At 48.4% G+C, this 13,724-nt stretch overlaps 1 protein-coding gene across 2 annotated transcripts; it reads left to right on the top strand.

Moving 5' to 3' along the window:
• Positions 1–4,801: 4,801 nt before the first annotated feature.
• On the top strand, positions 4,802–13,059 carry LOC143274768 (uncharacterized). 2 transcript variants are annotated; one of them, XM_076578692.1, is made up of 3 exons: positions 4,802–6,176; positions 10,395–10,764; positions 11,291–13,059. In XM_076578692.1, exons 1-3 carry the CDS (start codon positions 5,545–5,547, stop codon positions 11,330–11,332), a joined length of 1,044 nt encoding a protein of 347 aa, XP_076434807.1. In that variant the 5' UTR covers positions 4,802–5,544; the 3' UTR covers positions 11,333–13,059. The 2 variants fall into 2 exon arrangements, with proteins under 2 accessions (XP_076434807.1, XP_076434806.1); XM_076578691.1 differs by having other exon boundaries at positions 10,395–13,059.
• Positions 13,060–13,724: the final 665 nt, after the last annotated feature.

Below are 13,724 nucleotides of genomic sequence, written 5' to 3'. Positions count from 1 at the left end.
GGACAGCTGAACGCCACTTTGGTCTGTCCATTGCATTCAGCTCCCATGTGTCGTGGCTGATGTTGAAGGCCTTCAGAGAAGCTTTCAGAGTGTCTTTGAAGTGCTTCTTTTGGCCTCCATGGGAGCGCTTGCCATGTTGGAGTTCGCCGTACAGCAGTTTCTTGGGGAGCCTGTGGTCTGGCATGCAAACTATATGGCCTGCCCAGCGCAGCTGGGCCTGCATCAAGATGGTGTAGATGCTGGGCAAGTTTGCACGAGTGAGCACCTGTGTCAGGGATGTTCTCTTGCCACTTTACGCCGAGAAGTTTTCTGAGGCTGGTGGTGTGGAAGTGGTTCAGCTTTTTGGCGTGGCGTTTGTAGACCGTCCATGATTCACATCCATAGAGCAGTGTGGTGGAACTATGGCCTTGTATACTTTGAGCTTCGTCTCCAGGGTGATGCCTCTCCTGTTCCAAATGTTCTTATGGAGTCTGCCGAAGGCAGCGCTGGCTTTGGCGAGTCTGGCATTCACCTCGTCGTCGATGACGACTGTGCGAGAGAGTACTGTCCAGGTATGTGAACTTGTCCACCGCGTTCAGTCGTTGCCCATTGATGAAGATATTTGGTTCAACGTAAGGCTTTCCTGGAGCTGGCTGGTGCTTCACCTCAGTCTTCTTTGTGCTGATTGTGAGGCCAAAGTTGTCACAGGCAGCAGAGAACTTGTCGACACTGTGTTGCATGTCAGTTTCAGAGGCAGCGTTGAGAGCGCAGTCATCAGCAAACAGGAAGTCGTTGACGGTGTCTGTCCTCACCTTGGTTTTTGCTTGAAGCCTCCTGAGGTTAAAGAGTGAGCCATCTGTGCGGTACCTGATGCCATTGCCTACGTCAGCGTCTCTGAAGGCATCTGTCAGCATGGCTGAAAACATGAGATTGAACAGGGTGGGTGCATAAGTAGGGTTTGTATGTATGTGCATGTGGTGTTATGCGTTTGTGTGTGTGATCAGTTGTGTGTGCGTGTGTGTGTATGTGCGTGTGTGTGAATGCGTGAGCATGTGTTTCTTCTGAGTGTATGTGTTTGTGTGGGTCTGTGTGTGCGTGTGCGAGCGCATGTGTGTGTAATCAGTTGTTACGATATGTTTTCCTTTTCTATATTTTGTTATAAGCTTTGGAGGAATATACAGGTTTTTGTCTCTTTACAAAGTATGGGTCGTGCACGACCCACACAAGCTTTGGAGGAATATACAGGTTTTTGTCTCTTTAAGGTATGGGTCATGGACGACCCACATGAGCATCCGTGTGTAGTCAAAAGCGACAGCCAGCGAAGGTTAAATTGCATGTTTCATCTAGACCATGAATGCAAAGAGTAACACCCAGGTCACGAACCCTCTGTAAACAACTGCACCTGTGTCAGGAACCCTCTGTTAACAGATACACCTGTGTCAGGAACCCTCTGTAAACAGATACACCCCGGTTACGAATCTTCTGGAAAAAGATGCACCTGGGTCACGAATCCTCTGTAAACAGCTACACATGTGTCACGTATCCTCTGTAAACAGCTACACATGTGTCACGATACCTCTGTAAACAGCTCCACCTGGGTCACAATACCTCTGTAAACAGCTCCACCTGGGTCACGATACCTCTGTAAACAGCTACTCTCAGGTCGCGTATCCTCTGTAAACAGCTCCACCTGGGTCACGATACCTCTGTAAACAGCTACTCTCAGGTCACGTATCATCTGTAAACAGCTCCACCTGGGTCACGATACCTCTGTAAACAGCTACTCTCAGGTCGCGTATCCTCTGTAAACAGCTCCACCTGGGTCACGATATCTCTGTAAACAGCTCCACCCGGGTCACGATACCTCTGTAAACAGCTCCACCTGGGGTCACGAATGCTCTGTAATGTGTGCATGTATGTTTTCTATAATAATGATTTTTTTGGGGAGGTCGGGGGGGGGGGGTGGGGGGCGGGGGGTTAAGTAATGTATTTGAACCACCCAGCCGACCATCCATGCACAACCACGCAAAACCTACTGACGAAAGTGTACAACTCTGTTCACACGACTCATTCAGTGAGCACAAGATCTGAAGACAATCTGTTTCGCCTCTCTCTCTCTCAAACGATAAAAATTAATGCCAACAAGCATTCTCAGTGTGTGTGTGTGTGTGTGTGTGTGTGTGTGTGTGTGTGTGTGTCGCGCGCGTTTGTGCATGTGTGCTCGTCTCCCTTTAAAAAAAAAATGTATTAAAGATAACTTTTATTGTTTGTATTCGCCATCTATTAAAATGTCGAGAACAAACGTGTCAAATACATTACTTTGACTTGTTTGAGTCTTAATCAGCTTGTGTGAGAAGACTACATGCGAATACATAAACCCCCCGTTTTTCATTCAGTCATCTTTGTTCAGTACGTACCCCTCCCACCCCCCCACCCCGCCCCCACTTCCCCTGACTTCCCCCCTCAATTCCCTTGACTTCCCCTCTCATTTCCCCCTGACTTCCCCTCACTCCTCCCCCTCACTTCCACTCACTCCCCCCCGTCACTTCCCCTCACTCCCACTATCTCACCTCCCCCCTCACTTCCCCTCCCTCACCTCCCCCCTCACTTCCCCCATCACTTCCCCTCCCTCATTTCCCCTGTCACATCCCCTCAATCCCACCCTCACTTCCCCCGTCACTTCCCCTCCCTCACTTCCGCTCACTTCCCCCGTCACATCCCCTCACTTCCCCCGTCACTTCCCCCGTCACTACCCCCCTCACTTCCCCCGTCACTTCCCCTCACTCCCCCCGTCACTTCCCCCTCTCTGCCCCCCACACTTCCCCTCACTTCCCCCGTCACTTCCCCCGTCACTACCCCCCTCACTTCCCCCGTCACTTCCCATCACTCCCCCCCTCACTCCCCCCGTCACTTCCCCCCTCTCTGCCCCCCTCACTTCCCCCGTCACATCCCCTCACTCCCCACTCACTTCCCCCTAACTTCCCCCTCATTTCCCCGTCACTCCCCCTCGTCACTTCCCCCCCTCACTCCCCCGTCACTTCCCATCACTCCCCCCCTCACTTCCCCGTCACCCCCCCTCCCCCTCATTCCCCCCTCTCTGCCCCCCACACTCCCCCCTCACTTTCCCTCACTTCCCCCGTCACTCCACCCCTCACTCCCCCCCTTACTTCCCCTCACTCACCCCCTCACTCCCACCTCTCTCCCCCCCCACACTCCCCCCTCCCTTCCCTTCACTTCCCCCCACACTTCCCCCTCCCTCCCCCGTACTTCCCCCTTCACTCTCCCTGACTTCCCCTCACTCCCACCCTCACCCTTCTCACTTCCCCCCCGCACTTCCCACTTATTTCCCCTCACTTCACTCACTTCCCACCTCACTTCACTCACTTCCCACCTCACTTCACTCACTTCCCACCTCACTTTTCCTCACTTCACTCACTTCCCACCTCACTTCACTCACTTCCCCTCACTTCACTCACTTCCCACCTCACTTCACTCACTTCCCACCTCACTTTTCCTCACTTCGCTCACTTCCCCCCTCACTTCCCACTCACTTCCCCCCTCACTTTCCCCCTCACTTCCCACCTCACTTTCCCTGACTTCCCACTCACTTCCCACTCACTTTCCCTGACTTCCCACTCACTTCCCACCTCACTTTCCCTGACTTCCCACTCACTTCCCCTCACTTCCCACCTCACTTTCCCTGACTTCCCACTCACTTCCCCTCACTTCCCACCTCACTTTCCCTGACTTCCCACTCACTTTCCCTGACTTCCCACTCACTTCCCACCACACTTTCCCTGACTTCCCACTCACTTCCCACCTCACTTTCCCTGACTTCCCACTCACTTCCCCTCACTTCCCACCTCACTTTCCCTGACTTCCCACCTCACTTTCCCTGACTTCCCATTCACTTCCCCCCTCACTTTCCCTGACTTCCCACTCACTTCCCCTCACTTCCCACCTCACTTTCCCTGACTTCCCACTCACTTCCCACCTCACTTTCCCTGACTTCCCACTCACTTCCCACCTCACTTTCCCTGACTTCCCACTCACTTCCCCTCACTTCCCACCTCACTTCCCCTCAACCCCCCACCCCCCTCACTCCCCCCCCCCCCCTCAGTCCCCATCACTTCCCCTCATTTCCCCCCCTCCACATCCACCCCCTCCTCTCCACTCCCCCCACCCCACCCCCACCCCCCCACTTCCTTCTTGGAGCAAAGACAACACAGAACAATCAAACCGGGGCAATCTCGGTCCCCTGCTGTCCAAGTCAATAACGCACGACTGTGTGACATGAACACTTGACGTTGAAGTGATATATGATTTCTAGGCTTGTTGTATCAGTCGAGAGCATAATTGTGTCATGGTGAGTGAATGATAACACTGTAAGTGTGTGTGTGTGTGTGTGTGTGTGTGTGTGTGTGTTCCGACTGGATGTGTACGTGTGTGTGTTTGTGTATGCGCTTGCTTGTGTGCATCTGTGCGTGTGTGTGTGTGTGTGTGTGTGTGTATTGCTGTGTGCGTGCGTGTGTGTGTGTGTGTGTGTGTGTGTGTGTGTGTGTGTTAAGATAAGTAGAACTCTTTTTTTTTATCTCATAAAGAGAAATTACATCAGGTCCGGCAAAACAAACGTAGTCAATTACTCAACACAAAACATTAAACATGACTTAATTAAAAAGAATCAATAACATATAAGACATTCATATAAAAAGCATTGCATAAATTCACTTCATCAAAATGTTGCAATTAATCATGATTGTAAACAACGTGTACGTGCGTATGTTTGTGTATGAGCTTGCTTGTGTGCATCCGTGTGTGGCGATGTGTGTACAGTATACCTCTATGTGTGCATCCGTGTGTGGCGATGTGTGTACAGTATACCTCTGTGTGCGTCCGTGTGTATGCGCTTGTTGTGCCGGTGCATCCGTGCGTGCGTGTGTGTGCGCGTGCGCCAAGTGCGTGCGTGCATGTGTGTGTCTATGTGTGTGTGCGCGTGTGTGTGCGAAAAAGACTGAATATAAAATCATACTCTGTATCTGTGTGTCTGTCAACATAAAAATCACTTGGCCAACACTGATTCGGTCGATCAGTGAAGTGTTTTGCGAAGTCGTCGAACGCTTGACAGACAACACAGTCGATACATGCCACATCCGCTAGCAAGACGGGAAAGGCTCAGCCTAGTTAAAAAAAAAAAAAAAAAAAAAAAAAAGACTCCGTACATGTACAGATGACTGATAAGATATCAAGCTGTGAGAAATGTGTTAACCTTCTTCTTCCTACTCGATAGTCCATTGTAGTCCGAAGCCCAAGATGACGCAGTCTGTTCTCAACGATGGCTTCGCGAGTTGCTCCACAGTCCATGACTGGAAGCACACATGCAGGTGTCACAACCGTGTAGTCTGTTATCTGGGGAGGGGCTGATGTTGTTGAAACCCGTTTTCAATGCTTGGTGCACTGTCTGTGAAATGTAGAATGTAAAAGCTGTGTTAACCAGAATACATCCACGTTTCAGAAAAAAGAAAAAAAAAAAAACCCACAAAACTGACGGCAGCTCACAATTTCAACATGAGTTCAACAAGTGCAGCAAAAACGGACCTAAAACTTTCGACCTCGAACTTGGAGTCCAATCACGTTTGCAACTTCGCAAACAAAAGCAACACCACTGTTTTGTTGAACGTGTCAGAAGACACTCCTTTCACTACAGTCAAATATTCGCCACACCTTTCGTCCAAACCCGATATCGGCCCTTGGACTTGTGCTGAGAAGTTGAATAACAACGGAAAGCAGAAGAACAAGACTTCTTGTTCGAAAACGAAACCTCTGCCATTTTTACTACGACAATCGTCCAGAGAAGCCAGTTTCTCTTCCGAGTGCTATTCGCATGTGGTTGTGGACCACATGGAAACATCTGAGCGTGAATCTGTTGTCCCAACGTATCAACTACCCACTGTCGCGTCCAGACGAAGACGTGTGAAAAAGAACAGTGCGGACTCAAAATCCAGTGACGTTTCACACCCTTTTTGTGACGACAGCCTTCTGTACGTTTTCCGCCATCTGGATGACGTCAGAGAATACATTGTGGACTACAGAGAGCAGTGCAGTGTCGTGGGTGGGTGGAGGAGGGGGAAGACGGTTACAGTGGGGAATGGAGAGGTTGCTGAAGTACGTTCTCTTCGTCATGCCGACAAGAAAGACAGGTATGATGATTTTAGTGCGCGCGCACACACACACACACACACACACACTATTCTACATGTGTGTGTGTGTGTGTGTGTGTGTGTGTGTGTGTGTGTGTGTGCGCGCGCGCGCGCGCGTGTGTGTGTGTGGATAAACAGATATATAGATATCCTCTCTGTCCGTTCAGTGATGTTGTCTGCTCTTTCGCTGTGTGCCGTCTCCTTCTCCTGCACTGTTCCCAGAAGGATGGTCTTGGAGACCCCGTCAGATCTGGTCACGTGGTCATAGCATCTTATCTTCCGGTGCATGCTGGTGCACACTGATCATTCAGAGATAAGCACGCACGTCGATTTACTCAACTAAGGTGCTTTGGACACACACGCATTCAGTCATTCTTTTCAGCAAACCCAGCAAACAGAAAACCTCACACAATGGATGTGGGGAATATGTGAGGGATGGGACGAAGGAAAGGGGGCATTCAGGATATGACATGATATGATATGACGATACTTATAGTAGCATATCCTTGGTCGGCGACCAAGCTCTAAGTGCCATACGAACACGGGGTCATTTGCCTCAACAGACTGCCTAACTGACGGCTGTCATTGCGCGCTTATCATTCGTTTCCGGTGTCATTCAGATTTCAAGCACGTAGACATACGTAGACAGACACGTAACAATTCTTTTACGTGTATGAGCGTGTTGTTTATTTACCCCGCCATGTAGGCAGCCATACTCCGTTTTCGGGGTATGCATGCTTGGTATGCTCTTGTTTCCATAACCCACCGATTGCCACTTACATGGATTACAAGATCTTTAACGTGCGTGTTTTATCTACTGCGTGCGTATACACACGAAAGGGGGTTCAGGCACAAGCAGATCTCCACATATGCTGACCTGGGAGATCGGAAAAAATCTCTGCCCTTTACCCACCAGGCGCCGTTACCGAGATTCGAACCCGGGACCCTCACATTGAAAGTCCACCACCTTCACCAATCGGCTGTTGCGCCCGTTTAAAATGAACAGTGGGTTGGTGGGGCACTGGGTAGGGGGGGTCATCAGCCATCCTTGAAACCAGTGGAAGAAATGACTACAAGCTCAGAGGTGGTTGTTGCACATTCAGCAATGAACGGTACAAAGCACCTTGAATATCCGCGCCCTGTCTTGTACTCCAATCCATTTCCAGATTACGTAGTGAGAATTGGACAGACAGTCGAATAACAAAAACATTGATGTGCTGAGTCAGTGCTTGAGCAATTACAGGTCAGTCACTTTGTGTGTGTGTGTGTGTGTGTGTGTGTGTGTGTGTGTGTGTGTGTGTGTGTGGTGTGTGTGGTGTGTGGTGTGTGTGTGTGTGGTGTGTGTGTGTGTGGTGTGTGTGTGTGTGGTGTGTGGTGTGTGTGTGTGTGCTTTCGTTCTTTAGTTTAGCGTCTTTTCACTATCAGTGATATTAGACGATTAAAAAAGAAAAAAAAAAAGAAAAAGAAGAATAAGGGGGGGGGGGGGGGGGGGGGGGGAGGAGGAAAACAAAGTAGAAAACTGCCAAAAAATGTATACCTAACATGCAGTTACATTCAACAGTAACAATTCAATAATGATAATAATAATCAGAAACCATTAACAAATCTGAAGTACATTAAAGGAATGAAGAAACTGGGCAATGAACTAATGCCCGTGAAAGTTCGACCATAAGAACCTCGTCAGAAATAACTTTCCAAAAACCATCTGCAGAAAACTTTTTCTCTTTGAAATACTTGGGCAAGAAGATATGTTACTGCTGACGGTGAAACAAACGATACAAACTGTACTGCTTACCACAGATGCATGTAATTTTTTTTTTTTTTTAATTTATTTTTTTAACTATGTCTTCAGCTCATCAAGTGTGTGTGTGTATGTCTGTCCCTCTGTATGTGTCCCTGTTTTAGTGTGTGTGTGTGCGTGTGTCGGTGGGGTGGAGAGGGGGGATGGAGGGGGATTTGCGCGTGCGCCGTGTTTGTGTCTATGTGTGTGTGTGTGTATGAGAGAGAGAGAGAGAGAGACAAGAGACAGAGAGAGAGAGAGAGAGTGTGTGTGTGTGTGTGTGTGTGGTGCGTGTGTGTGTGCGTGTGTGGTGTGTGTGTGTGTGTGTGTGGTGTGTGTGTGTGTGAGATGGAAAAACATGTTATTCTGGCCCTATTCTTTTGTTGTAGAGTTGTCACTGGGGCGATAAACGTACCGTCTGAATTCAGTTTCTTCACCTTCGTGGATATGCAGTGTAATACCAAAAAAAATCTGTTGTGACAACATGAAATGTATTGGGGTGTCACATGACAATCTTAAAAGAAAAGAAAAAGAAAAAGAAACAGTAAATCGGGCCTCAAACTTCACACCAGGAAAAACACCAGGGCACACCAGGTAAAACTTTATTCACTCACACACTCACAAAAAAAGTTGTTCCTATTCTCTGATTCCCTTCTACACCCAACCTCCCTCTATCTACCCCCTTCCCTTACCCCCGAACCCAATGTAGACAAATCAGTTAATATTAATAAGCCAGTCAAAACACCAAAACAAACTTCACACTCGACACTCTCACATACACGGGTACAGACACACAGTCAGCCCCTCATTCACTCCCCAGGCATTCCATGAAACTCCCCTGCCCATGTCCCACACGCAACACAGGTCGATGCCGTCGTCATTGAGAGACCCGGTGACTCCGGTCCACGGAAAGAGGGGGTGGAGGGGGGCACCAACCTCCGGCACCGTGCGGACACTGGGGACCTGACGTGTTAGGGGCAACAAGGCTGACCACGTCCTGACGTGAAGGGAGATTAACAGCTGAAACACCCTTGCAGAAAGTGTGAACATCCCGATGGCCCAATAAGAGAAAGATGGGGAGGAGGGGAGCCAGAAGGAGAGGAAACGAAGAGGCTGACACACCCACCCACAATGGCAAGAACAGGAAAGATGCACAAAGGCAAAAACACAAAGAACCAGGGGACGAGAAAGAGAGGGGGTGACAGGCAGGACTGTACAATAAGGGGACGGGACTGCACGTCCCCCCCCCCACCCGAGGGTGACAGGCAGGACTGTACAATAAGGAAGGGGGCTACACGTCCCCCCCCACCCCCCCATCCGAGGGTGACAGGCAGGATTGTACAATAAGGAAGGGGGCTACACGTCACCCCCCCGACACACACACACACACCCATCCGAGGGTGACAGGCAGGACTGTACAATAAGGAAGGGGACTGCACGTCCCCCCCCCCCCCAACCACACTTGAAGGGGACGGGCGGAAAGACAACCCCATGGCCTCTGGCAGAGAAAGTGAAGAAAAGAGAAAAACTGTTCGTCGACTGAACAATATCTGCTTCTCTCTATGGCAAAACATGGTTCGTCATGAGAAAACAAACCCTAATAATTATTTCCATATCAATGTAGTGTGATGGAAAAGTAGCGCTCCTCTCGCCCAAGATTTAATAGAGTACTGGTCAAAGTGTACAAATACCAAACGATACCTGGCAATAACTTAACAGTACGAAATTACACGGAAATCTTAATACATTAGCACACATCAAAAACGATTATATGTACAAATAAAACAAACATGGCGACACGGAGCTAGCCAAATGCCAATAAATAAACCTCAACAGCTGGTGCAGTCTAGTAAAAAAAAAAAAAAATTCCCAGAGACTGGAACGCAGCCTCTTCTACCTGGCCGGACGAGGACACAGGTAAGCACAGGGCCTGCAGTAACCCTGACACACAACTTTTGGCTGAATGAACAGCCCGTCACCTCCTCTTCAGCAGAATGAAGAGGAACCGGGGAACCACTGGACAGACTGACCAGAAAGCCTTCCAGTTCCAAACCCGTCTGTGAGGAGCCGGAGCAGAGAGGACGCTCGAATCTGAAGCATGAACGGTTCACTCAGAAGCATAACCACACGAGCGGCACGGGCAACATGGCCACACGGACACACTAACTCACACACGCTCACATATTCCTGCGTTTGGCAACCCTATCGTTTCAAAAACTGGATCCATGCCGTCTTCCCCAAGAATGGCGAAATAGTACAATAGTGTTTTAACTGTCGAGCGTGACAGAGGGAGGGAGAGGGGGGGAGGGGGTGTTGATGGCGGGTGCGGGGTGTGCGTGTGTGTGTGTGTGTGTGTGTGTGCAAGCAAAGGAGAAGGTAAATAATGAACTCGTTGTATAATGTATATATTGTTGTTGCCGTTTTTCCTTCTGCCCCAGAGCGGTAGCGAGATTCGAACCCCAGTCCACGGCAAAAGAGGAGGCGCCAGGCCCGTCACCACCGGACCCATTCCCTGCCCCCTCAGGGGGGAGGCTTGGCACACGCCGGACACATCCCACACGGACGCACCCGATGCTGAGGAGGAGGAGGAAGACCCCCAACACCGACGCCACCACCCGTACCATCTACTTCACACTGAGTGAGGAGAAGGCGGCGGGCAACCTTGACCTTGACACGGGGGAACATTGCGGACAGAACCAGCACGTGACGAAACCCGCCACGCTCAAATTATACACCAGCAAGAAGTGTACATTGTCCGAGGTGTCAGAAACGCAGGGAACCAACAACACCCAAGCAGACTCGAACCATGTGAGCTTCCTACCAGCGCTTCAACCAGTCACAGACATGTCACATAATTCTCAACTTTACCCGCGTTCTGTACCGGCGTCAAATACACATAATTCACACACTGCTGTACCAGCTTTGAATTCACATTATTCACACGCTGCTATACCAGCATCAAACACACATCAATCACACACTGCTATACCAGCACCAACTACACATCAATCACACACTGCTATACCAGCACCAACTACACATCAATCACACACTGCTATACCAACACCAACTACACACCAATCACACACTGCTATACCAGCACCAACTACACATAAGTCAGTACCAGCACCAACTACACATCAATCACACACTGCTATACCAGCACCAACTACACATCAATCACACACTGCTATACCAACACCAACTACACACCAATCACACACTGCTATACCAGCACCAACTACACACCAATCACACACTGCTATACCAACACCAACTACACACCAATCACACACTGCTATACCAGCATTAACTACACATTCACACACTACAGCAGCGGCAAGAGCGAAGTCAGACACAGCAGCAGCAGCAATGACAAGTCCTGAAGAGAACTACCGCAGAGCATCTCCTTCCAGAAGAACCTCCTGCTTTCCGGACATCGCCCCAAAACCGCTGGAAGAGGATCGGGCACGAATAGAACTAGCCTTTCACGGTGGACGCTACAATGGCAACTTCACGTTATCTTCGGACTTCTGTGGAAGCAAAAATGATGTCCGGGAAGGACTCGGACCTTCCAAACAACGCGACAGGCATACCTTCGAACGGACATTTGAGGTCGTCAGGCCACCAGCCAACTGCCACACTGGTGACGTCACAAGATACCCGGCGTCTGGAATCAACTGGGGAACGTTAGTGTGTTCGGCGTCGCGAAGAGACAATGGATTCTTCAGGTTCGAAGTGGTGTCTCAAGAAAGTGTTGCTCGGAAAAAACCCAAACAACAGAACAAGACTTGTCTTCCAGAGTTGAGGAGAAGAGGCGGGGTGTTGACCCGTAGGACTTCTCCTGCCAGACCCGTGGATTCCAGAGATGTCGTCAGAAAGTGACACCGTGTAAACCCGTTCATCGTATCGTATCGTATCGTATTGTATTGTATTGTATTGCATTGTGTCGTGTCGTGTCGTGTCGTATCGTATCGTATCGTATGGTATCGTATTGTATTGTATCGTGTCGTATCTCATCGTATCGTATCGTGTCGTATCGCATCGTATTGTACCGTATCGTATCGTACTGTCACAACACACTTCTCGGCCGTGTGAAATTCGGGCTGCTCTTTCCGGGTAGAGCGCGTCGCCACAGGTTGTGCCTCCATGTGTACCGTCCTTGGCTTAATGCCGCTTTGCATGAGCTGAGGACATGTTTCCACTGTTTGTTTGCCATGGCAGAGTGGGCACGCAGGGCCATCTGCTTTCCCCCCATTTCACCAAGTTTGTATTCGAGGGAAGGAAGTCGTACACAGATCTTAGGATGACACTGATCCTCAGAGGGGCCTTGTTCCACATGTCGCTCCAGCTGAGGCTCCTTTGGAGTGCATTTTCCCATGTTGTCCACTGCCCCTGCTGGGCTTGCTGGACTGCCTTCTGGACTCTTTTATCATCCTCTTCCTTCTTGATCTCCTGTATGATCGTGTATCTTTTTGCTTTCCCTCTTGCCTTGGAGTCCTTTGCTACTTCCAAAGTTATCTATAGTTCAGGCCAATATTTTTGGAGTCCTTTGCTACTTCCAAAGTTATCTATAGTATAGGCCAATGTTCTTGGAGTCCTTTGCTACTTCCAAAGTTATCTATAGTATAGGCCAATATCCTTGGAGTCCTTTGCTACTTCCAAAGTTATCTATAGTATAGGCCAATATTCTCGGAGTCCTTTGTTACATCCAAAGTTATCTATAGTACAGGCCAATATTCTTGGAGTCCTTTGCTACTTCCAAAGTTATCTAGAGTATAGGCCAATATTCTTGGAGTCCTTTGCTACACCCGAAGTTATCTATGGTATAGGCCAATATACATGGAGTCCTTTGCTACTTCCAAAGTTATCTATAGTATAGCCCAGTATTCTCGGAGTACTTTGTCACTTCCACTCGGCTGCCTCGCTAATAATTGGCGATTATTTATGATGTTTGATGCAGCTCATCATTACACATTCCATAGATTATGTTCGCGTGCAAAATAAATATTCAAAAAACGAAATATGTTAATTTTACCATGTAATATCATATCTTTGAGGCCCAACATTTATATCTTCCACTGGAAACGGTGTGTTTTTACTGCAGTCTGTCATCCTAACACAGTGTAATCCAGTCCCACTCATATGTGAAATGTTCTGATTAATATCGTTTACACACACACACACACACACACACACACATATATATATATATATATATATATATATATATATATATATGATATATACACTTGCACCCCACCTCCAGTTCCCCCTTATATGTATTCATACATCTGTTATATATCCTTCTTTCTTGAAAAAACAACAACAAAACAAACAAACATATTAAGGCTAATAAATGTGACTGCTTTCCGCATTGTACATTTGACTTCAATAAAAACAAGTTAAAAAGAAAGACAAGAAAAAAGAGCAACTTGGATACAGCATATCTTAACGAAAGCAGGGAAGACATTAAACTTCTTGAAAATCATATGCAAACAACACCGGTCTCCTGATTCAAGCGCTTTATTGCACCTTTTCAACATCGTTTATTCGCTCGAAAATAAATTTTCTCCAGTGCTTCAAGCTATTTGCTGGGTAAAAAATCCCCCAAAACTTCACAGTGTACAAAGTAAAATATTATAAACTTGTGGCTGGTTCACCAGTCCACGCTCTATAATTATGAGAAAACATACAGTGCAGCTGAGGTATTACTATCAGAAGACCACAGGAAAATTGCATGCACAAAATTCGCCCCCCTAAAAGTT

The sequence above is a fragment of the Babylonia areolata genome, chromosome 29 (genome assembly GCF_041734735.1).
Source record: "Babylonia areolata isolate BAREFJ2019XMU chromosome 29, ASM4173473v1, whole genome shotgun sequence".
NCBI lineage: Eukaryota > Metazoa > Mollusca > Gastropoda > Neogastropoda > Buccinidae > Babylonia > Babylonia areolata.
Note: the sequence above shows the minus strand (reverse complement) of the source record. Positions and strands in the feature narration are given on the sequence as shown.

Bases quoted from the DNA above. Each gene is read 5' to 3' on its own strand.
- LOC143274768 (XM_076578691.1), top strand. From the start codon at position 5,545: ATGAGTTCAACAAGTGCAGCAAAAACGGACCTAAAACTTTCGACCTCG. The intron at 6,177-10,394 runs GTATGATGATTT...CTTCTGCCCCAG, and splicing joins CATGCCGACAAGAAAGACAG to AGCGGTAGCGAGATTCGAAC.